This window comes from Canis lupus, chromosome 25 (assembly GCF_003254725.2).
Source record: "Canis lupus dingo isolate Sandy chromosome 25, ASM325472v2, whole genome shotgun sequence".
Classification (NCBI taxonomy): domain Eukaryota; kingdom Metazoa; phylum Chordata; class Mammalia; order Carnivora; family Canidae; genus Canis; species Canis lupus.
Genome location: NC_064267.1, coordinates 6,037,980 through 6,065,905, shown reverse-complemented (window position 1 = coordinate 6,065,905; position 27,926 = coordinate 6,037,980). Strand labels below are relative to the sequence as shown.

The window sequence follows — 27,926 nt, the reverse complement described above, 5'->3', positions numbered from 1 at the left end:
TGTGTCTCTTTCCTTTTTGAGGCCAGAGTACCTGTGAGCTCATAGAAGATGACAAGAAGTACTTGCCAAGAGAGCCTCGGGAGGTAGACCCTCACTCTTCATCTCACCTTTACCTGTTTGTAGGTGTGAAACCATAGTGGCAAGACAGTGTTTTATAAAATTTCACCTCAGGCTGTATTGATTATCTGAATAAAATACATTGGCTTGATTATCTTTAAGTTATGCGTTTCAAGAGGCACATGAATTGACATGTATACTTGCATCTTACAGAGTGTAGATCTAGAAGCTGATGAACAGAGTATTGGAAATGGGACACAAATTGAACCAAACCTTGACTTCATTTTCTCTTTATACTGGCTTTTTTTTTTTTTTTTTTTTTTTTTTTACTAGAATGATCCCTGATCCCTGTGTCCAAATAGGTCAAGAAAATTCTTCCTTCTGCTCCTTCAGACATAATCAAGCATGCCTGAATCTTAGGCATGAAGTCATTAACACTGTTATTCATGCATTTAGTTTTTTATTTGGTACTTCATGGCCTATTTATTGAGCACTTACTATGTGTGAGGCACTATAGAAGGTAACAGGAGACAAAGCTAAGATCAAAGAGGATAAGGTACTCACCCTGACAGAGCTTACAGTTTGTGTAAGTGACAGACAGATAATTAAAAAGTGTGCAAATAAACAGGCAAAAATAATTAAGCTGTTAGTAAGAGAAAGGAAGGAAATAAAGAGTGTTCTAAGGTAAATAGCCTTGTGGGTAGGTGACAGGTCAGAAAAAGCCTCTTTGAAGAGATTACAGTAGAGCTGAAATCTGAAGGAAAAAAAAATAGCCACACTTTTCTAACAAATCTTAGCAGCAGAACCCTTTTTTACAAATGAAATCATTAGTGGAATCTTTCTCAAAAGCAAGTAAACTAGACTTGCTCTGATAGAAGCTGTTGGGACCGCAGCTCTGCTCACTCAGCCTCTCTTCTAACCATCCTCCATCCCCAAAGGGACCTCAGACATTCTCAAACCTCCTCCTGGTACCAGGATCAGCCTTGCCTCAAAAAATGGCCCAAGGTTTTTTCTGTGGAACACAGTTTGAAAACCCGCACAGAGTGGAGCCAATAGGCAATTGCTTCGTATTGTGTCACCCTATTAATCACACATAAAAATACACATCTTTTACTCATGGTTGAGCCTGTATTCAGTTTTGGCACATATTTCAACATATTTTTTCCAAGTTCTTTTTTCTGTTTATCTAAGTAATCTCTACACCCCATGTGGGGCTCAAACTCAGGACCCTGAGATTAAGAATCAAATGTTCCTCTGACTGAGCCAGCCAGGTACCCCAGCTCTGACACGTATTTCAAATTCTCCTCTTTATGTCCCAAATTTCAGATACACAAATTTCAGTAAACTGTATGTCTGTTCTGTTCTTTGTCTAAAGCTTTGGTGATCTTTACTCTCAGTAGCAGGCTGTGCACACTTGAATTAACATTAGACCATTAATGATAATCATGAATGTCTCTTAGGTGTATTTAATGATAGTTAGCTTTGATTAAATACTGAGAGGCTAAGCATTCCACTTGGACATCTTATCTCAAGATGGCTTCCATTATCTCTGCCCTTGTCCATTCATTTCTATTCTGTACTGCATGGGATAAACATAGGCATTTTCTCCTTTTGAGTAGTCAACATATTTTTTTTCTTATTTTAATTCTGTTGAAATAATTCAAAGAATAAGCTACTTCAAAAAAGCAAAATACTTAATTAAGGTTGCTTGTAGTTGGTGTTGTTAGTTATGTAGGGGTACCCAAGCATAATTGAGAAAATAATTTAATCAAATCGCTCCCACTATGGTGAGGGGAGCAGCATTTGCTTCTGTGAAATATCTAGCTGTTTATTATGCTATCATTTAAATAATGACCTGCAGGACAAACTTCCAGATTTTTCTTATGGAATCCAGTCAAACTACATTTCATTTGTACTAAAAATTTTTGAAATTCATGAATGATTCAAGTCCATCAACTGCAAGATAACTAAGGATGCACAAATTTTCTCTTCAAGATCACTGGAATTTAAATAAGACAGAATACTTTGGTAAACCTATTATAGAAAGATCATAAAAGCATCATCTTTCAAATGTCATAAAGAGCTAATGTTCCCCTGGCGAAATCCAAATAAATGTAAGCTATTTCCAGTTTTGATCTGTGCTTTAATTTTACCAGAATTCCATTTTAACAGCCTGTGCCTAGCATTTTAAGGTCTAAGTTTCGAGTCACTATATCAAACATGCAGCATAAAAGAGAATGCAATGAATTGAATACTATTCCACTTGATAAATACTCAAGGTCAGGTAGACTGGGGAAGGAAAATGAGGTTGGTAGAGAGCAATGGAAAAAAACATCCTACAGATTTTCAAGAAGCAGGAGATGCTAGGAATATAGATTTATCCCAGCTTATCTCTTGATTTATGTCATGCCTATCTCTAGTCAATTATATTCAGCAATTACAGAGAAGTAAGAGTGTCCAAGTTGCCATCCCGACTTATGGTTTGAAAGTTCTGTAACCTTGAGCAAATTTTCTTAATTCCTTTAAGCTTCAATTTTTATCAACCGTAAAATGGGAATTAGACAATATACTTCATACATTTCTGTGAGAATCAAATCACATAATTCTACAAAAAGCATTTAACACCACAAATGGCTGGACTGGCAATATTCTCTTCCCTTTCAGATGGACTGCTGTATCTCGTAGCCCGAGTCCACTCTTCTCTAGACACGTGTTCATAGGGGTAGAACCTCACAGGAAGCAAGTTGACCACTTTCTCTTGACCTGGGTGTGGATTGATGTGGAAGACAAACTGACAGTTTTTCTCTTCTTCCTTTTTATATTCTCCTATTTCCTTCTAAAAAAGGTATTTCATAGGCTGAAATGGCCTTGGCCATTCTGGCAGTTATTACAGGATGGTTTTGAGCAGCTGGGAGGAATCTCCAAGCTTGGCTCACGCTTTACAGTGTAGAGTGAAAATTTCATGAAACACTTTCTCATAATATTCAGTAATTCTATATTACATATAATCAATGACCTGAATAGGTCCTAAGCCTAATTAATGTCATTCAAAACTTTTTTTGAATAAAAGAATACAATGTAAAAAAAATTTTTTTAAAAGGACCAATTCTCCTTTAGGTCTTTTTACAACTTTCTGAAAAAGAGCCCATCCAATAAAGTTTTTCACTGCCTGGGCTATATTGTTGTCTCCTCTTAATAAATGATCCATAAAAAGAATTTAGATTAATTTTGATTGATCAAATGGAAGGTGATTGAGTGATGTCCAAAACTACTATCCTTTCCGTTGTATTATTATCCTGCCTTGTAAAACCCAGCAGTTCTGTGAATACTCTCCCAGGGGCTTCTGCTCTTCTTATCATTTCTGGCTATGACCTGGACTCCTGCAGGACATGGGAACTCACTCACACCTGACGTCTTGCAGCTTTCCCCTTTCTCTTTTTTATGCCAATGGAGACATGGAAACCCACCTTTTTCTTCTTTCCACTAACAAATTATTCACCCAAGGTGAAGGGGATTAACAGGTATAAATTTCCAGTTATTAAATAAATAAGTCACAGGAATGAAAAGTACAGCATAGGGAATATAGTCAATAATATTGTAATAACATTGTATGGTGACAGATGGTGACTACACTTATGGTGAGTACAGCATAATGTATAAGATTGTCGGGTCACTATATTGTACTATATTGTACACCTAAAACTAAAATAATATTGTATATCAACTATACTTCCATAATAAAAAAAAGTTATTTTGTGTATAGCAGGTTTTACTAAAGATTTGGGCTGCAAATGTGGTTTGAGCTACAGAAATGTAACACACTAAAATTCCTGAATATAAGTCTTCTCTTTTTAAAATTATTTCTTGGCCCTTTAGAAAGAAATGGCCCCTAGACTTGGCTATATTAGATCTCTCTCCTCCCTCCGCTCCCCCTCCTCTTTCTCTTCTCAGATCTCCTAAACCTAAAAAAAATAAGACTGCTCATGTCACACATTATTCAGACAGATACCACTTTCTTAAGTCCTGTCAAGAACATAGTCTTTTGCCCTTTGTGTATTGAAGCCTCACTATTATGCTCTGCTAAACAACAGACTGTCTATACTGGGTAGGGAGAGGGCAATATAAAGATTTATTTCTCTTCTGATATGAAATATGTCACCCTCCCCTTTCAAAGTGGAAGCAGCTCTAGTCATACTGAGTTTTTAATATTGCTTTTCCCCTTTTTAAAACAGTATTGAGTTGCTAATATTTTAATTTAATCTGAAAACTCAAAGAGTTAATTCATTTATAGATTTTATAATTGAGTGTCTATAGTATGGGATAGTTGAAAAAAAAAAACATGTGTCTATTCCCTAATAAGTATCATCTTAGCTCAGTGTTCTTTTTTTAGTAGACATACTAGAGCCAAATTCTAGATCCCCTACACACTGGATGTCTGACCTTGGATAAATTATCCTCCAGGAATTTTAGTTTCCTTATTAGTGATGAGGATGGCGATAGCCCACAGGGGTGGTTTGAGGATTAAATGAAGTAACACAGCCAGGTGGTATAGATGCTCAGCTATGAACAGATGAGGTACACACCTGTCTTCAGAGTTATGATCTAAATTATGCTGGTAGGGTAGCCTGGCTGCTAGCTCTTGATCTCTTTCAGTTTCCAAAACATCAATAGCTATACTAACAGCCTACATGTTAGCAAAAGAGCCTTAAGAGTCTTCTGGAAAATGACTCTCAGTCACTCAGCAAAGCTCACAAATCCCTTGTCCTAAAAAGAGATGCAATCATTAGTGGAACATTTAGTTCACCTCAGAGCAGGGTCCTTTTCAGAGATTTATGCTATCCCCAACCTTCAGAATATTTCTTATTAATTAGACTGCCTGAGAACCCCTCACATTGGCTCAATTCTTCAAAGGAATGAAACAAACAAAAACAAGGTTTCCCTGCCCTTCTTATCACACTCACCTCACTGGAGGGTGGAATGATCTTGTCTGAGGCACTATTCCTTTTTTGACCATTTTTCCCTGATTGCCAATCACCAGTGAGAAACCCATCACCCTCCTCATCAACCCCCAACTCAAATGTAGGTGGTATGTGTAATACTAAAGCTCCCTAAGGAACACTGGCAGGCTGGTCTTCAATACCCAGTGAGCATGTGTGGAGTGAGGACAGATATCCTATTAGGTCGAAGCTCAGAATCTAGCAAAACAGAATTACATAACCTTTCATTAATTTACTAGGAAAATGTATCAGCAGAGCTCATTAATTTCTAAAATTAAATTCACCAGGGAACAAACTTAAGTCACAGTTTTTCCATGAATTTCTAAATGCCCCTATTACTTATTTCAGCAGAGAAATTGGATCAGGTGGCAAGTAAGCATCTTTGTAGAAACAGCAGGTTTGGCTATGGTTTTCTATTAAATTTAACTGGAAATCCCCAAGATAGAAAACTCCTAGAGCATAAGAAATGTCCCCCTTTATATTCCCTCTGTAGGAGGTTAACAAACACTTGACATATAACCTGCATACATGACTTTCCTTTTTTCATTTAAACAGTTCACATTTCTAAAGAAAAATATATCAGTCACACACTAGATGTAGAGAATCAGAAATATCTGACTTAGGTATGTCTTTTTCATCATTCAGAATGTAAAGGGCTTGGATTTGAAAATGAAAACTAAAGTCAAAGTTCTTGACCAGAAAGGGGTAAATGGTCAATGTGCTAAATTTCATCTCCAAGCATGAGAGGAAAATATACTTTCATTGCTTTGTGGGGACTTCAGTTAAATAAGTGAAATCATTGGGACTCTGAGGGTTTAAATGGGAAATTTGCAGAGTTCCCAAACTTGAGTGCCTTTTATTATAATATATTAGTAATTATCAATATCACTTGTTGAGCATTTACTATGCAATAAGTGCATAATGAAAGCTATCTTTAATCCACACAATTGCCTTCAAGATAGATCTGGCATTTGAACTATGAAATACTGTACCAGAGTTATAAAGCTCAATTTTTGAATCAAGTCTCTCTTGATTTCAAAATCCAAGATGTCTTTTAACTGGGGAACTCAGATCCTTAAAGCATATTCAGCACACTGACCTATCACATGTCTGTGGCTGAGAACTCTGACTTCAGTTTTCCTTTTGAAAAATGTTGAAGATAGGCATATGTTAGATTTTTTGCTTCTCTCTATTTAGTGCAATAGGTATTTTTTTCTTTAAAATTCTGAATTGTTTAAATGAATAACAGAGAGTCATACAAATGAATCTTATGTCAAGAGTTTGTTAAACTCGTGCAAGAAGATCCAACCAGATCTTTCTAGACAAATTTTAAGCATTATCCTATTTTGCTATTATCCCTATACGTAAACAGAGAAACCACATGAACATTCTCATGTTCTCCTTCTCCTTCATCCTCTTAATTGTATTTAATTCATGACATTTTTGTGAGAATTAAATAGCTCAAGGATTCCTTTGTTGGAATGGCTTTTTTTTTTTTTTTTTTTGGAAGATGGCAAGTTGTGTCCCTGAACTTTGGCATTAGGTTCAGGAATGAGCTCCCCTGTGTAACAAGTTAGAGTGTATTTACTCAGTGGGGAAGCAGTGGGAGTGAGGACAGACCAAACGGTCAGGGGACCAGAAAAAAGGCATGTTGACTGGATCCTCTTGCCCTCAATCCCCAGATAAGTTCATTCATCAGCTTCTCTTGGATCTAGCTCCAGAATATATTCTGAGTCAGATCTAACTCTACTTATTCCATCAAAGTCAAAAGCAACATAAACAGTAGAAATAAAAAATAATAAAAGGTGACATGTCCCCAATAAGGCCCCAGAGGAAGAACAACAAAAGTTCCCTTCTAAAGGAATGACTACTAGAATTATAATGGGAACACCAGAGTGACCATTTATACAGTTGTACCCTGAATGATGACAAGCACTCATTCTCTGGGCTCCTGGCTGAACAGCCTCTGAGAAGGCATCCTTTCCCCTTTTATGCATATTTCTATACACTGTATTTCTACTTATTGGGAGACAGCCTGATGGTGCCTGTCTATGTCCTTTGTAACATGAAGGAACCCACTGAGTGTGTGAATACTGTTCAGCTTTTCCAAGGCCCTGTTGCTATATAAATTATATTCAACGTCCCCAACAAAAAGTTGACAAAACATGAGCATATGTTATGACCCTCACTTATGACCATCATGCCTTGAAAAGCATGCAAGTGCACTCTTTAACTAAACGGAAACCCTCAAGGACACACACAAAGTGCAAAGGAAGAGGTAAAATTATTTTGCAGGTGATTGTTTGCTTTATCATTTTTGTTTTTGTGTGGTCACCTTTTGGTCCTTGCAGTCACCTTCAGATAGACCTGTGACCATCTTCTCTCTCTGGTCTCCCTTTGTTCTCCCTTAGCAGTGCTCTTGATCTTTCAAACTACTCTCCTGTTCTCAGGGCCCTAAATATTTGTGAACCGGCTCTTCTGAGTTTCCTAAAGGCCCTGGAAGGGCTCTGTTGTGCTACTCAGGTCCCAAGAGTTGCTAGAAACCTACCAAAGAGAGATTTTTCTCCCATTGACACTTACTACTTATATGACACTATATTATGCTAACAGGTCTCTTTTACCTGCTTTTACCAATGACAGACAGGGCTGGGGTTAGAAAAGAAGAAGGTGGAGAAAAAAATCCCATCCTGCCACACATATGTGAGAAGGCACTGCCATAATTACATTTTTGCTAGGTCACAGTTAATAAACACTGACAAATTGCCTATGAGCATTTTATTTCTCTTATGTTGAGATATGAATATTGGATCTGAGTTTCTCCATTTTTAATGTTGGGAGGATTCTATATCCATCACAGGAGGCATAGAAGATGGAAACTGTGAATTAGAGGCATAGTGCCTATAATAGCTTACTCTGTAGGTTTAATAATGTATTTTTTCCCCATACAGTATTTGTTTCCTGCACCTATACTAGACACCCAAAGAGTGACTATCTTGACTTGCAAAATCTGTAATGAAAGTGAATGGCAGCTAAAAACTGGCAAGGTAGCCTAGACTCCAGAATTACCAGTAAAGTAAAAGGGCTTCACCAATATTTGTCATTACACATTGAGCCATCACTTCTGAGAAAGAATAAAATATCCAACACATTGTCATAATCACCAGAAGCAATTAACATTCTGTGAGGCTGTTTCTCTAATGCCTAAGTTCTCCTCGTTCACAAAGACCTCATTTGCTCTCTTCTAAAAAATCCTGCATTCTTTTTCAGGCCAGCTAATACAACTTGTATCTTTGTGCAGTGCCCTACAAAATCAGAGAGCAATAACCTACAGCCCCTGGGCTGGAAATAGAGCTCTTTAAACTGTAGATAATAAGTCTTAGTGGTTAGAGAGATGAGGAGAGATAGGACTGAACTTTAGCTGTGATTCTCCTGGTGTATTTTTGCAAAAGCTCTCCGGGGCCACCATGTAAGGGTTTTATAGCAGCTGGAATTCACTGACATAGAAAGTTAGACCCTCAGAGCTTTCTATATTACCTTGTCCTTATGAAGCCATGCAAGGTACATGACAGTTAAACTACCCCTTTTTGAGAAGTTCAGAGTACCCCAGTGAAAGACCCTTACTTGTGAGTTATAGCCACTTTCTTATGCAAGTCCTTATAGGTCATTATGTTTAATGGTGTGTGACTCTGCCAAAGAAATGGATTGTACTCAATTGGGTCCTTCACCCCAAAACAAAATGTGTATACTGCAATTAGTCTGAATTCTGGAATATTATGATGTATCTACCCAATTGAATCTCCCTTGGATGATCTGAGGATGGTGGCTGGCCAACCACATCATATCCTCTCTCTTAAGGAGTCTGAATGCAGAATGATAAAGAATGTAACACAGAAAACAGATTTTTTAGACAAAGTAATATACATTGCTTTAATTTAAAAAATCCAACAACCTGGATCTCCTAAGCTAAGGACTTATTGGAAGGATAGAGAGCATCCCAGGATTGGTTGTAGGCAAGAGAACTGGGCTTGGAAAACAGGCAGGCAGGACCCAAGGATCTCTGAAAGACTGGACAGCAGGAGATGCAGAAGAGTCATACAACAGGAATGGAGAGTCTATGAGGCATTTGCTATAGCAACTATGAAATGGCCTCTAGTTATCACTTATATTTTTGAGTGGTTTGCTCTAAGATTCAAGGTCCCTAGGCTCAGGAACCGACTCTACGCCAAATGCTCACACTCTGGCTGCCTGAGTAGGGAGTTAGAAGGGGGCCCCAGTAGCCTTTGCAGTAGGAATTGACCACTACCTCCTTCAGTGATCACTTGGAATGGAAGTGATGGAAGATTACTTCAAAACGGAGATTGAGGTTTCATTTGGAAGAGAGGATTAGAATACCAGTTATGTCAAATGTGGACTGCAGTCACTACTTTCTGCTGCCCAATATGTACATTCACACCCTTCTTCCCAAACCTATATAGAGATTAAAACACAAACAAATAAACAAAAAACACTACTGCCTATATAATACCCACTATCCTTCATATTTCAATAAATTTCTAATTTTTTCCTTTAAGGGATCCCACTACATTCTCATGATTTACTGATTTTAGCTCAGACTTGAGGATCTCTGTCCATTTATTCACCCTTGAGAACCATCACAACCAACTCCATTATAATATTTACCTACATTTACTGTATCTTAATAGGGTAAATGAAAAGTAAAGACAAGAGGAATTAGTTAAAATATGTAAATATATTCATTAAACATTGAGAAAGGAAGTATGGGTGGCAAATATTATCCTCATTTCTGAAACTATTATGAGGTGTGCATATGACTTCCATCCTCCCCCACCATATTCACTTTGCATTTGACCAGAAACCCAGATGCCTCAAGGTTCTTTGAATTTTAAAATCCCAATTTAATTTCTGATGTATCTTGGCCTCAAATGGCCAACAAGTATTCTCAACTTCTAATTCAAAAGTTTTAATGCTGTTTCCTGGTTGAAGAATTCCTCATTTAGATACAAAAACATCTAAACCAGTGAAGCCTAGTTTTGCATGCAGAGTAAAACTCAAAATGAGCTAGGCACTGTTGTTTTGAAAAATGGTATGTATTTGCAAAAGAGCAGAGCTTGTTCGAAAAGCACGGGTCTTCTACCATGATTTCTTTATGAAGGCCCACCATAGGCTCTACACATTATCACAATCTGGCACAAACACTTTAAATAACATTGAATCTAGCAGGTCAAAAATGTTGAATATCATAGTCTAGACCAGCTCGGAATGTTATCTTGAAACTACTCATGGAGAAACTTATGTGTTATCAGAAAATGGCTTGAGTATCAAACACAAATGTAGTTTATATTGCTTCTAAAATCCAAATAAGTTGACCTAATTTCTTGGTATGGAGCACAGGTTAGTCTTTTGAAGAGATATTCCAAAATATCCCAAGCTCTTAGAACACCACAAACTTCACTAAAAAAAAAAAAAAAAAAAAAAAAAAATTTGATCTTCTACCTTATTGCCAAAGCACCTAGGAAACTAAAACTGTCTGCTTTCCAAGTCCTATTAGCATGGTGTCAACAAAATACTAGACTGGGAAGGCCAAGATTTCTATTGATTATATTGCAGAACTTAATTAGGAGATTGAAATATCCCTGAGTTAAACATCTGTCAAATAAAAACAAACTTCTGTTGTTGCCTGCTTACTGGGACAAAAAAAATTTAAAAAGTATTATGATCAAAAGTTTATATCAAGTGTTCAACAAAGATGACACATTTGTGATGCCAGATCCATTGGAAGTATACCAGGGTAAGCTGTGCATTGTCATACTGCAAGATCCCTCTATTTCGCACTATTCAAACTAGACAATTAAATGGAAATATGATTCTACATCACTGCATCTTTTTAATGTTTGATGATGGCCCTAATCTCTGTGATATCCTCAGGAATGTTGAAATGCTTTTTGGTTTACTATTTCAATAGAGATAGATAGCTCCAATGAACTTCCATTGGCCCTGTTGACAAAAGTCTTTAATCTTGGGTCAAAGAGCCAATAAACTCACCTATCAATAATAAAAATACAAATGAGCCAATTAAAAGAAACCTATATAAACATTTTCTCCATTGACAGTTATGCAAATGGTCAATAAGCACATGGGAAGATATTCAGCATCAGTAGTCATGAAGGAAATGCAAAACAAAACAAAAGGAAAAAACAATACACAATTAATGTTGTTCTACTTCATACCTACTAACATATCTTTATAATCAGAAAGATAGATAGTCACAAACATTGATAAGGCTGTGGAGAAATCAGAACCCTCATAGTAGTAGGTACAGCTACTTTAGAAAGAAGTTTGACAGTTCCTTGAAATTAAACATACCATTTGACACAGTAATGTCACACATAGGAAAATATTTGAGTAATAAAACTAAATGTCAACACAAAACTTGTACACAAATGTTTATAGCAGTATTATTCATACTAGCCAAGAAGAAGAAACAACCTAGTGGTCATCAACTGATGATGGATAAGCAAATGTGGTGTATACACACAATGAAGTATTATTTGACTGTAAAGAGGGGTGAATTACTAATAGATGCTACAGCATGAATGAACTTTGAAAATAATATCCCCTTAGCTTAAAGAAGCCAGACACAAAAGACCACATGTATGATTCAATTTATATGAAATGTCAATAGGCAGAAAGCAGATTAGTGGTTTCCTAGGGCTAGGGGTAATAGGAAGATTTGGGTATGAAAGATAAAAGGTATGGGCTCTTTTGGAGAGTGAGGAAGTGTTCTAAAATTGTGGTGATGGACACACAACTCTGTGAATATGAAAAACCATTGAATTATACAGTGTAAGTGAGTGAATTATATTTCCATAAAGCTGTTCTTAGTAAGAATAAGCCAATGAGTCATCTTTTTGCTCCAGTTATGGGGGATAACTATATACTAGGTTGAAGAGTAATCACTGATAGGATTTGAAATCCCACTGTTTTTCCCAAAGATTTTAGTTAAATTTTATCATGGCCCTATAAGCTCCACTTAGACAGGCGGCAAACAGTATGTTATGTTCTGGATCCCTGGAAATTAATATTTATTGACAATGCCCAAAGTTCCATATAATTTAAGATTTATCCCATTCTCTAGTATATATATATATATTCCTTATATATATACACTAGATATATATATCTAGTATATATATATATATAGCTTATTAATAAACATCGATCTTGTGGAAATCTAGAAGGAAAGTGTGATGTTGAGCAGATCAGAGTACCTTGCATGGTTATCACAAAGTCCTTGCTCAGGGGTACCGTCTCCCCTTCAGTTTAAAGATTTAATGTGTAAATTAATTCAGGTCAAGTTTTGTGTAAGAAGCTGTGAATCTCCGTTAGGGTGCTTCATTCAAGGATATTTTGTTTTTCCTTTTGTTTTACATATCAGGGAGAGCCTTAGAGGGCTAGCCATCTATGTCCCAGGGATCCCATGGTCAAGTAACCATCACCAAAACTCTTTTTGCCATCTCAGCTCTGCTGCCAATTATGGAAAACTTGAAGGTTTACTACAAAATCCCTTTCTCCTTGAAATCTTGCCACTGCCTTCTCACTCCCCTGCCATAGTTGGAAATCCCATTTCATTCAGCCAACAGAGAAGAGCACTTCTTAGACTCAAGTTTTTGGAAAAAGGAGAATTGTTTGGGAATATAGTTAGATGTTCACAATGGATTCCCTCCAGCATTCCTGGTTTCCAATGCTCTGCTTTTAATCAGGTCTTGTGAGAGATAATTCACACACAGTACTAGTCACTCTCTCTCTCTCTCTCTCTATCTATCTATCTTCAAAGATATTTATTTATTTGAGAGAGATAGTGGGGAAGGGTGACAGAGGGAGAGGGAGAGCGAGTCTTAAGCCGACTCCACATTGAGCGCAGAGCCCGACATAGGGCTCAATCTCACAACTCTGAGAGCACCACCGGAGCTGAAACCAAGAGCCAGCAGCTTAACTGACTGTGCCTCCCAGGTGCCCCAACAGTCACCCATTATAAATGTATAGTTTTATGATTTCTTAGAGCTGCCATAACAAAGTACCACAGACTACGTGAGCTAAAATAACAAAAATTTATTATCTCCCAGTTTGGAGTCTAGAAGTCCAAAGCCAGGATGTTAGTGTGCTCTCTCCAAAGTCTCTAGAGCTAGTTCCTACCTTGCCTCTCCCAGCTTCTGGTAGCCCCAGATGTCCTTGGCATGTGATAGCATAAAGTCAATATCTGCTTCTATCTTCACATGGTAGTCCTCCCTGTGTGTCTGGGTCCAGTTTTCCTTTTATTATAAGGGCACCAGCTATTGGATTAGGGCCCATTTACTCTAGTATGACGTCATTTGAACTTGACTAATGACATCTACAATCACCCTATTTCTGAATAAGGTCATAATCAAAGAATGAAATTGCTGGGTCATAGACTAAACGTGTGATTAACTTTATAGGAAAGCTCCAGATGTATGTGTATAGATACATACATATATATATGTATACATATGCTATATATACACATTATATATATATAATCAACGCAATATTAAATAAAAAATAATAAAAGGTGACATATATATATATATTCAACGCAGAGCGTCACCATGTCAGAGAAGAAGCAGCCGGTAGATTTGGGTCTCCTGGAGGAAGACGACGAGTTCGAGGAGTTCCCTGGCGAAGACTGGGCTGGTTTAGATGAAGATGAAGATGCACATGTCTGGGAGGATAATTGGGATGATGACAATGAAGAGGATGACTTCTCTAATCAGTTACGAGCTGAACTAGAGAAACATGGTTATATGATGGAGACCTCATAGCATCCAGAAGTGTTGAAGCAATCTAAACTTGAACTGTTTATTAAATTCTAGGACAGAGAACCCAGAATGGAACACTTAAAAAATGTTTATTTCATTACCTGTTTGGATTTATTTTTGTTTTTGAAACAAAAAAAAATAAATGTTTTGATCTAAAATATATATATATATTATAATATATACTATATATTATATAGTCTAGAATGGACTTGATTAAACATTTATATTTCAAAGGCATTTTTCTTGGATATAGAATTATCAGTTGATAATCTTTCCATACTCAAAGAATGATACTCTATAATCTCCTGGCTAACATAGTTTCTGATGAGAAATCTGCTATAAATATTTTCTTTGTTTCTTTCTATCTGATGACATTTTTCTGGTTGCTTTAAATATTTTCTCTTTATCATTGTTTTCAACAATTTGATAATAATATGCCTTGATGTGGTTTTCTTGAGTTTCTTTTGTTCGGTGTTTATAAAACTCGTTATGTTGGGGTTGATATTGTCAGCAATATCAAATATTGTCAGCAAATTATATACATTTTATCTGTTATCTGCTATTTGTTTTATCTGTTATATGTTATCTGTTATTTTTTTCAAGGGTTTTACTGTCTCAACTTCTCTGTCTCTCCCTCTCATCTAAGTACACACTTGTTAGACTGACTGATAGTGTCTCGCAGTTCATGGAGTCTGTTCATTTTTCTACTCTGCTGCTTTATTTTGGTTATTACTGTGTCCTTAAGTTCACTGATCATTTCTTTACAGTATCTAATAGGCAATTATTTTTAGTGTATTTTTCATTTATTGTAGTTTTAATTTCTAGACATTTCATTTGGGTCTTCTGAAAATCTTGTTTTTCTTAACATATTTATGTTTTCCTTATATCTTCGAGCATATTTATAATATTTATAAAAGGTATTAAAACCCTATCTGCTAATTACAACACTATCCTGTTTCTTTGTATTGCCTTTTTCCTCCCAATTATAGTTTACATTCTCCTGCATTCTTTCCTTCATGATAATTTCTTTATGTTAGACATTGTGAAATTTGTGGGTTTTTTTTGTGGTGAGTTTTGTTGTATTCCTTTAAACTGTGTTGTTTCTGGCATACAGCAGTTACCTGCAAATCATTTTATTTTTTCAAGAATTTCTTGTATGTTTGCTACAATGGTCCAGATTAGTCTTTATTCTAGGTATAAGTTAGCTCAAGTATTAAGATGGGAGCTTTCTGAGAACTCCACCCCATGTAGTAGAAGGTCTTTCCAGTCTGGCTGTAGGGGGAAAAAACCTGTGTGAACTTGGGGAATTAGTCAACCTACCCCTTTTGGGGGCTTCTTTCTCCAGCCTTATGGAATTTCATCCCATGTGTCCTCAGACAAACTTTAACTCAAAGATTCAAAAATATCCCTTAAAGATCTTTATAGCTTTTCCTGTGTACTAGCATCCCTTTCTCCAATAGTTCCTGAATTCTAAACTGTCCTAACTCAGAAAGACCACTGGGCTCTGCTTGAGTTCCTTTTCCTACATTGCATCATGGAAACTTGACTGTAAGTGACAATAATTAGCATTCCTTCCTTCCATTTATTTACTTAATAAATATTCATTGAATGCTCACTCTGTGCCAGGCACTGCTTGATGCACTAAATATTTCCAGTGAACAAAGCAGAAAATTTCCCAGTATTTGTAGCTTTTACATTTTAATGTTTTATAAGAAAAAGGAATTTATTGGAAAGACATCTCTAAGAAGTACAGAAAAAAAAAAGAGAGATATATAGGAAATGCAGAGTCAGGAAAATAAACAAGAGCCAAAGTCATGCACAAAAACAATATGTACTGCATATGCTACTACTGCTGAGATGAATAAGCCCTCTAACCACTTTCAAATTCCTCCATCATTTGCTCAAGATTTGAAATTTTAGAAGATATTATCACATTGGCAAAATTTAAATCAGTGCTTACTCCCCAGGTCCTCGAAGTCAGGGAAAGAGAAGAGTAGGACCCCCTAATTTCCACAATAGAAATGAGGCATGATCTCCACCAAGAAGGCACATAATCAAGAATTTCTTAGAAGAGAGATTTAAGATAATTAGGAAGGTGGATAGGGGTGGGATACTGGACAGTCAGAACCTGACAAAAATTCACTAAAGTTGCATAGAAAAGTGAAGACCCAGAGAGATGGCAATACTAAGAAACTAAAAGTAGAAGCTGAATTCAAGAGTTAGAAGTCAGTTATTTATTGGCAGAGAAAAAATAAGCAGCAGAGAGAGAAGAGCTGAGTTCTGAGCAACTAAAATGGCCATTAGGTCACCTGCACCATTGCAGGCTCTCTAGAGGTAGCTGTGTTCTGGGAAGCGATGACTCATGTTCCAATTGCCCATGAGGACTGGGTTTATGCCAGATATGATATTTTTCTCTCCCTTTTTATTGCCATATCCATTTAAAATGAACTCATCAGTAGACAAAGACACCAGAATGTGTTCTTTTTTTAGCCTCTGAAGGAACAGACCAAACCCTGCTCTGGTAAGTTAATGAGGAAGTTAGGCAAAGATGAGCGCAAATGCTGGAAGTTTTCCAAACTATGTGGAGTCCTTGGTCCCAGTGGTCAAAGGAATTTCATCCCTAATCTCACGTGGAATGTCCATATCTTCCCTTCCTACACTAGGATCGCTACCCCGGGACCTCGTTTTAAGAGATGTGATGGAAGATAGTAATGGCTTGAGGATTGTTTCCACCAGTGATTCCCCAGCAGGCATGATTCGTCCAAAATAAGTCACTGGGCATGAAAGTGTCTACCCTAATATTTAGAGAAATTAAACGCCCCACTTTGATTTTTCAAAATGCAGACAACTATTGCTGTCTCAGAGGGCTAGATGCACTGGAAGTTTTCTCCAAAAACAAACTTCCCCTTAAGCACCATCGGCTGTGAATCAGGAGTTGTAAAGTAGAGAGAACAATTAAAATCAATGACAGCATTTAGTTTCCTGCCAAGAGTAGCTTGCCCAGTTAACAAACTGCACTGAGCTGTCTTCAGTGCACCAAGAACACCCTGGGCTAGCTGGTGCTCAGCTGGGGACATGCTAATTGCTTTTATTAATGAGGAGAGCTCTCTTTTCTCCACTGATGTCTCTTGAACTTCCATCTCATGCTTGGTTGGTGAAGCATCACTACTACAAGTGTGAACCACAGTTACAATATTTTTCTCCTAATTGAGATCAGCAGAGCATAATTTGAAGGAGAAAGTAGGGGGAAAAGTTATATTTGAATTCCTAATGATTCTTTTCAATCATGAGCATTTTAGAGTATAAAATGAAGTGATTATCAAATGAATTTTAAAAACTACACGTCCCTTCAAGTTCTACACATTAGTACGAGGGGGTTAGATGCTAGCTTCAAAGTAAGGAGCACTGGATTTGGAGCCCAGAGACTAAGGTGCCTGTATCAGTTTCTCAGAGACATTTACAGTTCACTTGATATTACTGAACATTAACCTCTTACTTTCTTTGTGAAAAGGGGATAATCCAGGATCAGGCTCTCTTATAGCCCTCACAATAAAAAACAAAACCAAACCAAACCACAACAACAAAAATAAGCCCCAAAACTAGAATCTGAAATAGTGGGTGCTTACATACATTTACTATGCTTATCCTGCCAGAAGAGGTTCAATTACCAATAATTGAGTACATATTCTCCTACCATATGCCCACATCATGCTGGCCAAAAGTAGTTAGTTCATGTCCTTTTTCTTACCTTTGTCAACTGCTCATTATACAGAAAGAACAGCAGCTTGGTTAATAGAGCCACGGACAATTAGAGGAAGATGCTCACTTCTCCTGTTTCCAAGGACCAATACAATCCCAGATTGAACAGATTTTTTTGTCTTGAGGGGGGATTATTGTTCTCTTGATAACATTTTCCCTTCAAAAAAAAATTGCTTCTCCCACCACTTGGATAATAATAGGAGAGAGGAAAGCATTGTGTCTGGGAAAACTTTGCAGCTACAGGAGGGAGTGAACAAGGAGGAAGTAGAATAATAGAATGAAGAGGAAAAATAGGTAAAGAAGGATTGAAGAGAGAGAAGGCCGGGGGGGATGGAGAATAGGTGAGGAGCAACAAAGAAAATGACATTTCAGGAGAGAAACGCCAATTTAGCTAGAGAGATCAATGGACATTTGAGATCAACTTTAAAAACCACATTACAAAGATAATTTTTGGAATAAAGGTCAACCAATACACAGAGCTGTGCTAAATTTGTGTGTTGAGAGATGGTCTAGCTGAAACTCCTATTTATACAGCTTTAACATGTAGACCTAGTGATTTAATGCCCCTGTAATTATGTATATAATTGACACTCTTAGAATATTTTATTTATTCTCCCAGGGTCATGTTTATTACAGACTGTCTCATTTTAGAGTAATTTATGTCCTTGTCTGTCTCCTTTACCACTGGGTACAGTCTCCCAGGCCAGAGCCAGGTCTTATTCATTTCTGTATTATTCTTAGCACCTAGCACAGTATCTATCATGCAATAAAGGTTTAGTAAAAATCGAAATTGAAATGAATTATTTTAAGACTCTATTATGTCGTGTGTGTGTGCGCGTGTGTGTGCATGTACACTAAATTGTTCTGGAAAATTGCATTTTAGTTTTAACTTCCCAAGTTAAAAATATAATAATAGTGCACTAAAATACCAGGAGGAAAATTCTGATAATCTGTTCACTAAACAATGGCTGGGGAATAACTATCTATTCTTGATGGGGTCAATCTGTCCTCAGACTTAGGAAGTAAACAGAGGAAGTGCAAATTATGGAATTGATATAGAGGAATTGATATCCTCCTGGCAGATAGAGCAGATCTGAGAGAAGCATTGTGTATAGAAAATAAATACCATACAAGCCACAATTGTTGCTCCTTACCAATGATAAAACCTACTGGAGAAGAAGAAAAAGACAACTGAAATAATTCAGCAACTATATGGTGGAAATAAGTCATACATATCTTTACATAATGGGAATATTTTGGCAATAAGTGATAGAAGGCATTACAATTGTTCTCCACAACAAGACTAGTTCAGCACCATCCTCAATTTTTGTTTAGTTGTTTAGACCAGAAGGCTTCTAGTCTAAGTCTTCTTGATTAGTTACCACCACCCTGTTAGTGCTTGAAAATGTCCTCTAGCTCCAGAACCAGGGGACATGGTAGAGGCGGATAGGGCTATCAGCCAGTGGACATGGATCTGCCGAAAGCCCTTATGAATATACTGAAGTAGCATTTGAAAATAACTCATGGTCTCTCTTAATTGAGAGTAATGTACAAGTTCCTGACACAAACGATAAAACTGCTTCTCTCCTCTTTATCCATATGTGACAATTCTTCACTCAGACTGTGAATGTGTGTAAAGACCAGCGGGTGACACAATTGTGACTTTAGATGAATAGGTTGAAAGCTGAAAGACCAAGCTGGTCTAATGCACTTGGCATTTTGACTCCTGCTGTCTTTGCTTGCTCCAGCTCTTCAGGCTGAAGGCAGCTGTCATCTTCTCTTCACTATAGAGAGTTTCAATTCTCATTATTTTTATGGTGATTTTTGTGTTTTAGACTTAAAAATATCAGAAATGATTTTCATTGGAGGGACAACAGTTGAGATAAGGGGAAAAAAAGGATTCCTTTACTGTATGAACAGAGAAAGCTGTTTACATGAGGCATTGAATCAGAGGCTTTTAAAGTTTTCTTTACTTTTCTAAATTCAAATGAGGGTAGTAAAGCATCTGAGGATAAAAGGAGAGAGTGTCATAACGTTAATGAGGAATTATCTGTTCAGTGATTACTTTAGTAAATTGACTGTTCATATTTGAAGTTGTTCATGGTTGTGCTTATACTACTAGACAAAAAGACTGTCATGTCTAGGGTTTCATATTGAAAACTTGGAGGATGGGACACCTGGGTGGCTCAGAGGTTGAGTGCCTGCCTTCAGCTCAGGCCATGATCCTGTGATCCTGGGATGGAGTCCCACATCAGGCTCGCTGCATGGAGCCTGCCTCTCCCTCTGCCTCTGTCTCTGCCTGCCTCTCTCTCTGTGTCTCTTATGAATAAATAAATAAAATCTTAAAAAAAAAGAAACCTTGGGTGGCATAGTCCAGTTGTGTGAAGACTGTAAGGAAGATGGAAGGAAGGGAGAAGGAGAAAATAGAAGGGAGAGAGAGGAAAATAGCTGATTTTGAAATAAATAAGACTTTGGAATTCACATGCTTTCTTTCTCAGTTTATTTAAATCTAGGAATGTAAATTTTGGGGAAAAAACAATTAAATTCATACTGTCAACTACTTACATACAGACACCTTTGACATCTGGTTTTATCTTCTCTGTCCCAAATCTTGTCATCATAACAGGAAACATGAGACTATAGAGACTATAGAGATAAAAGCTAAGAATGGGCTTTAGAACCAGCTTCATAGGTTTGAATATAATCATCCTCTTACCTCTTGGGTAAGTAAGGGAAAATTGCTAGTCTGTGCCTATTACTTCATTGATGCCTCAATTTCCTTATCTATAAATCTGGAATGTAACATCAGTACCCCATTAGACTGTTGCAAAGATTAAGTGCATTGATACATCTAAAGCATTTAGAACAGCCACTGGCATATAGCAGGTACTCAATAAATTAGACCTCCCCATTTCAGGGTTCGCTGATGTCTCCTTTGACCTCCTATCCACCACTCCTTTCAATTTGAGCAACTTACTTCCTGAACCCTTGGTCTTCTATTGGATACAGAATGACTCTGTTCCTAAACATTTAACATCTAATATTACTGAATCCAACCATATCTATTATCCTCCCTTGTGTTTCAAGTTATCAACTCCCTCTGTGTTATACCTTCTTTCCAGGGCAGAATCAACAATATGGTGGATCACTTGGACCACCTGCACATAAGCATTCCCCATTTCCTACATGTTTTTGAGAAGTTCACAATATGTTGAAAATAATTACTAACATGTGAAATTGCTAGAGAACACTGGGGTCCTGGAATTCCTTCATATCCTCCTTGGTTATACCTTTCTTAGCTCAGACCAACAATCTAACTTCTCTAAGCATAGCTATTGAGAAAATAATCACCACAGTGTTGATTTGTTATGGTCCTTCAAAGGTCTTGCTAATTTGTACAGTTCTTAATCCATCTTTGACCTGTCTCTGCATGTATTGGGTGATATCCTTCACTCCTGAGGTTTTTCTTACTATCTAAACACTTTGCTTCTCAAATGTGTAACTCTCGTCAGATCTATACCATCAACCTCCAGTGAGATTCCAGCTTTTCTATTGAGTTTCTCTGTCTGATTATGTTAAACTGAACACACTGTTTCACCCAACAAAAGAAAGGGCATGGTTGAGGTCAGAACTAATAATCTATGAATGGAAGTTGTATAAGATGGAGAATGAGGGATCCCTGGGTGGCCCAGCAGTTTAGTGCCTGCCTTTGGCCCCGGGTGTGATCCTGGAGTCCTGCATTGGGCTCCTGGCATGGAGCCTGCTTCTCCCTCTGCCTGTGTCTCTGCCTCCCTCTCTCTCTGTATCTCTCATGAATAAATAAATAAAATCTTAAAAAAAAAAAAAGATGGAGAATGAGTAGAGAGCTAGGGCTTATCACTTCAATTCATCTGGGATGGCCTCAAAATTTTGACACTTGTCTTTTTGAGAGTTGGGGGTCTACGGCCCCTATTCTTGAATATGCACAGATTTTATGACTGCTTTGACCAATTAAATTTGGCAAATGTTAACACTGTGCCACATTCTGAGCCTAAACCTTAACTCATTGTCAACTTCTACTTCCTGAGTCTTAATCCTGTCTCTGTGAGTGTTGGCTCCACATAAGAACTCTACCACTCTATGACTGCCATGCTGGAGAGGCCACGTACATGTGATCCACTTGCCAGTTTTAGCTGAACCCAATCTCCTAACTATCCCCCTTGGGGTGCCAGACCTGTGAATGAAACCATCTTGGGCCCTTCTGAGGAGCCAGCCCATCCACCAATAGATCTGAGGGACCTCAGCCAGTGCTGTGTGGAGCAGAAGAATCAAGCACTGACCCACTAAACTGTGAAATGTAACAAATGACTTCAAGGCACTAAGTTTTGGAATTTGTTATATAACAATAAATAACTGACAACGTCATCCTCAGAGCTATTTAAAGGGCCTCTTGGGCTTGGACATAGTTTTCACCCATGAAACATTTTCCAGTTATCATAGCTCTTTCAAAATAATCATAAGGGTGCCTGGGTAGCTCATTTGGTTAAGCAGTTGCCTCTTGATTTCAGCTCAGGTCATGATCTCAGAGTCCTGAGATTGAGTTCCGTGTTGGGCTCTGTGCTCAGTGGGGAGTCTGCTTGGGATTCTCTTTCTCCTCTCCCTATACACCTCCCCCTCTCTGTTCTCTCTCTCTCTCTCTCAAATACATAAATAAATCCTAAAAAAAAATCATAAACTCCATCATTGTTTTAAAAAAAACACAACACATAATTATATAAAATAAAAATTGAAGACTCTACCTTTATTTCTTACCTCCATTCCATTTCCCATCACAAAGTTAAGCACTGTAAAAAAAAAAAAAAAAAAAAAAGTTAACCACTGTTCCTAATAATGGATGTTAAGATTATTTCTAGATTTTTGTTAAATAAGATAGTGTTGGAATAGCTCTGGGCTTGTGTGAGTAGTCTCTGTAACTTTTAGATTCATAGAAGTTAAATTGTGAGGTCAATAGTATATGTAATTAAACCTGTGGCTCATAATATCAAATTGCCCTCTAAAAAAAAAAATAATAAAAGCCTTTACTCATTTATATTGTCACCAATAGTTACAGCTGTATCCATTTCTACAAACATCAGCCACTAATGGATATTGTCAATCATTTAAATTTTGTCACTATGAAAGTGGTAGAAGTGGTAACTCATTGTTTTGATATTTTTCTGTTTATTTGTAAAGTTTGTAGCATTTTTTGTATGATTATTACTACTTGGATTTCTTCAATGTTTTTACTATTTACAATCATTTTAAAAATTGTTCTATTAGGTTGTCTTTTTGCATTTATTGTTAATACTCTGAATATTAATTTGTAGTTTATGTGCTGCAAATATTTTTTTCTAGATTATGGCTTGCCTTTTATTTATTACTTTATTTATTCAAGAAATATTCATTGAACACTTAGTACCAGACATTTTTCTAGATATTAGGAATACAGCTATGAGTAAGACAAAGTTCTAATCTCTTGGAATTAGTACTTTTGTGTAGAAGATATACAAGGAATGAATAGCACATAGGTATAATGCTATATAAATGTTATAAAGAAAAATGTATTAGGGTAAGGGATGTAGAATGATATAGTGTGCTATTTTAGATAGAGAAGTCAGGAAGGTCATACAAGGACTGACATAAGCTAATATCTGGATTAAAAACATTCCAGGGCAGCCCTGGTGGCGCAGCGGTTTAGCGCCGCCTGCAGCCCGGGGTGTGATCCTGGAGACCCTGGATCAAGTCCCACATCAGGCTCTCTGTATGATGCCTGCTTCTCCCTCTGCCTGTGTCTCTGCCTCTCTCGCGCTCTCTCTGAATAAATAAATCTTTAAAAAAATAAAAAAAAAATTCCAGTCGGGCAGCCCTGGTGGCTCAGAGGTTTAGCGCCGCCTTCAGCCCAGGGCCTGATCCTGGAGACACGGGATCCAGTCCCACATCTGGCTCCCTGCATGGAGCCTGCTTCTCCCTCTGCCTGTGTCTCTGCCTCTCTCTCTCTGTCTCTCATGAAAAAATAAATAAATCTTAAAAAAAAAAAATCCACTCTGAGGAAATAGAATGTACAAAGGCCAGGGCATGTGCATCAGGCAGGAGCATGATTGGAGTGCTCCAGAGACTATAAGAAGACCAATGTGGCTAGAGGATGTAAAGAAGAAGGAAGATAAGACACCAGCCTATAGAGACAGCCAGGGTTTAGAAAATTTAGGCCTTGTAAACTTTGGACTATAGATTTCATTTTATTGGGGAGAATGGAAACAATTCAGGGTTTGTTTTATAAGGCAGAGATGTAATCTGTGGTGAACAGACTCTGGTGTGTGTGTGTGTGTGTGTGTGTGTGTGTGTGTGTGTGTGTGTGTGTGTGTATGAAAGAGGGTGTTGAGAAAAGTGATAGAAAGATCATGTGGTTGTTCATCATAACACGTAGTAGTTAATTTTCATCGTCCAGGCAAGAGGTGACTAAACCAGGGTTTTGGCACCAAGGGTAAAGAGAAGTCACCAGATTAAGGATATATTTTGAATGTAAAGCTGAAAAGAGAAGCTGATGGTTCAGATGTGGGATATGAAGACAAAAGGGAAAAGACAACTCCAAGGTACTTAGCCTAACCACTAGGTGAATGATGGAGCCCTTTGCTGAGATGGAGAAGTCTAGAGGGGAAAGCAAGGAATCACTTTTTACATGGTAGGTTTGAGAAGACTATTCAATATCTCACTGCTATATATAGCAGTGGGGTGGAATCTGGAGTTTACGGGGGAGGTGGTTGGAGGTGGCATGAGCCTATGAGTCATCAGGGTGTGATGGTATTTAAAGCCATGGAACTCTGTGGAAGTCAGTGTGGGCAGGGAAGTGAGGCTGTCCAAGACCAAGCCATAAGCCTCCAATATCCATGGGGAAGAGATTGGAGGAGGACCTATCCTGGGAGCCTGAGAAGTGACCAGTGAGGTGTGAGAAAATCCAGGAGCTGCAGAGTCCCAGAAGACAGGGGAAGCACCTAGAACAGTGCCTAGTGCATAGTACATGCTACATAACAATTAGCTGCTATATTATTTCTCTTTTTGAAACCCCATGATTGATCCCCAAGTGGTCTTCTGAGCTCAATTTCAAATAGGGCTGCATTCCATGACAGCTTTTTTCAATAGATTATGATAGGACATGTTAGACTCCATGATCAGATCATAAGAGATAGAGAAATAGAATAAGTTAGGATTTAGGAGAAATACCGTATTTGGCAAAGTAAAGGTCTTTGCTGACTTTGAGAAAAGAGATTTTAGTGGAGAGACAAAATTCTAAATGGATTGGACTCTGAAGAGAATAAGAGAAGGAGAAAAGTGTGCCAACTCCACTGTTGAGGAATTTTGCTCTAGAGAGGAACAGAGAAAGGGGCATTGTTAGAGGAAGATACAGGATCAAGGGAAGGTTGTTTTATTTTTATAAAACGGGAGATACTTTCCTAGGATGATTTCATGCTTTGGCAATGAGCCAATAGAGAATCTAAATTAGGAAGTAGGAGAGAGAGGACAATTCTAGAAATACAGTCCTTGGGTGGGTATGAAGCTACATTACACAGTGCCCAAATCTTACATAAGACTCTGGCCTTAGGTAAGAGCACAGATCCTTCGTCCATTTTTAGCAAGGTGCAACAAAGCAAACTCGTTTGCAGAATGGGTAGGCTAGTAGATACTTCAATGGGAGGACAAGGCAGTTTGATTCTGATGGATTTCTTTTTCTCAGAGAGATAGGAAGGTCATTAGTTAAAAATGAGAAAGAAGGAATAGATATTGGAGATTTCTAAATATAAAAAAATAAGTGAACTACTTGGCTTGGGCAATATGGCTTCAGTATGACACTTTCCAGGGCAGCCCAAAAGGGTCACTGGAGGTATGTGGTCATGTTAACATCAGTCTGGTGTTTTTTATTCAGCCATTGTTATGTGTTTTTCTTCACCTATAGTGTTTACGTTGCTTTTGTTATCTTTGATCATCTTTAAGGTGTTTTATTTTCTCTTTGTGTAAGCACCTCAAATTTTCTAATTTTTTCTCTATAAATTCTGAGATTTGTATTTTTTAAAAAGTTTTTTTTTTTAACTTATTTCAGAGAGAGAGACAGAGAGAGAAGGAGAGAGAGTGATCATCAGCAGAGGGAAAGACAGAGGGAGGGAGAGAAACAGATTCCCTACTGAGCAAAAAGCCCAGTTTGGGACTCAATCCCTGGACTCTGGGATCATGACCTGAGCTGAAGGCAGACTCTGAGCCACCCAGGCACCCCAAATTCTGAGATTTCTATATTCTTTTTAAAAATATATTCCTGAGAAGCCTCTATGTCTACCCTAAAATTTTAATTCTTCACTATTTCTTCTAATATTTTCATGATAACTAATAGCATTTTCTTCTAGGTAGGTGTTTTGCATGCACATAACTGTCAAACTTCATTTTTCTCAAAATGGATAAGATGTCCCAACATCATTTTGCAAACATCTACCTTTTTTCTCCTAAATGCCGTATTTGTTCATATGCATGCATCTATTTTTGGACTTTCATTGTTGTTTTATTTATCACTTGTCCACTCCTGCCTTATTACCACATTGCTTTAATCACTATAGTATTTTTATTTTTATTTATTTATTTTTTTATTATTTTTTTTAATTTTTATTTATTTACGATAGTCACACACAGAGAGAGAGAGAGAGAGAGGCAGAGACATAGGCAGAGGGAGAAGCAGGCTCCATGCACCAGGAGCCCGATGTGGGATTCGATCCCGGGTCTCCAGGATCGCACCCTGGGCCAAAGGCAGGCGCCAAACCGCTGCGCCACCCAGGGATCCCTACTATAGTATTTTTAAATATCTGATTGTAAAAGTTACCATTTCTTTCAAAAATTTCATGGCATACCTTGGGAATTTTTTCTTCCAGATAAAAATTATCTTCCAGGTGAATCTAATTTGATACAATAATCATCTTGCAAAACATTATTTAAAATCCTGAAGGGGTTTTGATTGGAATTAAATTGAATTTAAAGATTAATTTGGAGAGAATTAACATTTACAATCTGAGGACTTTTCACAGGGAAACCCATGATTCTCGATATTTATTTATTTATTTATTTGTTTGTTTGTTTTTATGTTCTTCAGGATGGTTTAATGAAGAAACTCTGTGGTATCTTAAAGGCATTTTCTGGCTCTGATACCATAAAAGAAAACTCATCTATTGTCTTCTACATGGCACCTTGAGCAAATTAGTCTCTTTATGCCATGCTTTCCTTATCTGTTAAGAAAGAATTGTTCTGGGAATAAAGGAGTTAGTACCTATGAAGGACTTAAAATATGCCTGGTGCTGCCATATTGAAGTCCTATAATCTCAAGTAGTCCTTTGTGCCCTGGCTACATCACACCATTGCCTTTCCACAAAGAAGTGTATGTGAGCTTTTGCACACATTGTTCCATGGTGTCTGAAGAATATAGTTTCCAGCTTCTGTAACACACAGGAGAGAGCTTAGTAGGTCAGGATACTGCTTTCAGAGAAATGAGAAAGATTTCTCACAGAAACACGCACAAAAAAATGTTAAAAAAATTAATTTGAAACCGCTTTACAGTTGGCTGTTTGTGTTTGGTACCATTGTTTTTAGATAATCTTTAAAAATATACATGTAAAAAACACAAATTTTAAAATATTTTAAAGGCAGAGGGGTCTTTACAATAGATGAGTTGTCTGAATATCAGTATATTTATATACCTAACCAATGAAGTACATCCTTTGAACCAGCCATGAAAACACCTGACTTTAATTTCATATTTAACAACTGAAATTTATACCATATTGTGTTATTTTTACATTCGAAATCACTGCTTTCACACAAATAACAGAAATATCTGTTAATCACTGAGAAGAGGAAACCATGCCAAAACTACTTGGGATTGGTATATTTTTTACCTAACGGTTTTATTACCAGAACCAAAAGAACTGTGAGACTCTTCATCTGTTAAAATATATTTTTCTAGGAAGTATTAAATGTTAGTATCAGAGGTCTCTCACAGAAGCCTTTAATAAATGGATACATATATGTTACATGAAAAGTCTTCCCATATATTTTCTTTAAAAAACAGAGTTTTATTTATTATTATTTTTATTTATTTATTTATTTTTATTTTTTATTTTTTATTTTATTTATTTTTTTTTATTTATGATAGTCACAGAGAGAGAGAGAGAGAGAGGCAGAGACACAGGCAGAGGGAGAAGCAGGCTCCATG

The 27,926-nt window shown here is 37.2% G+C and overlaps 1 protein-coding gene and 1 long non-coding RNA gene across 2 annotated transcripts in view; one reads left to right on the top strand and one right to left on the bottom strand.

Annotated features, from left to right (window-relative positions):
* The window catches only part of LOC112669415 (uncharacterized), a 65,503-nt gene extending 43,009 nt beyond the window's left edge, over positions 1-22,494 (bottom strand). Inside the window, exon 1 of the long non-coding RNA XR_004818714.2 lies at positions 22,460-22,494. This is a non-coding gene — a long non-coding RNA (uncharacterized LOC112669415). The remainder of the gene's footprint in view (positions 1-22,459) is intronic.
* Positions 13,675-14,067, top strand: LOC112669413 (SEM1 26S proteasome complex subunit). The gene has a single exon (XM_025462522.2). The coding sequence runs from the start codon at positions 13,700-13,702 to the stop codon at positions 13,910-13,912; it is 213 nt and encodes a 70-aa protein (XP_025318307.1). The 5' UTR covers positions 13,675-13,699; the 3' UTR covers positions 13,913-14,067.
* Positions 22,495-27,926: the final 5,432 nt, after the last annotated feature.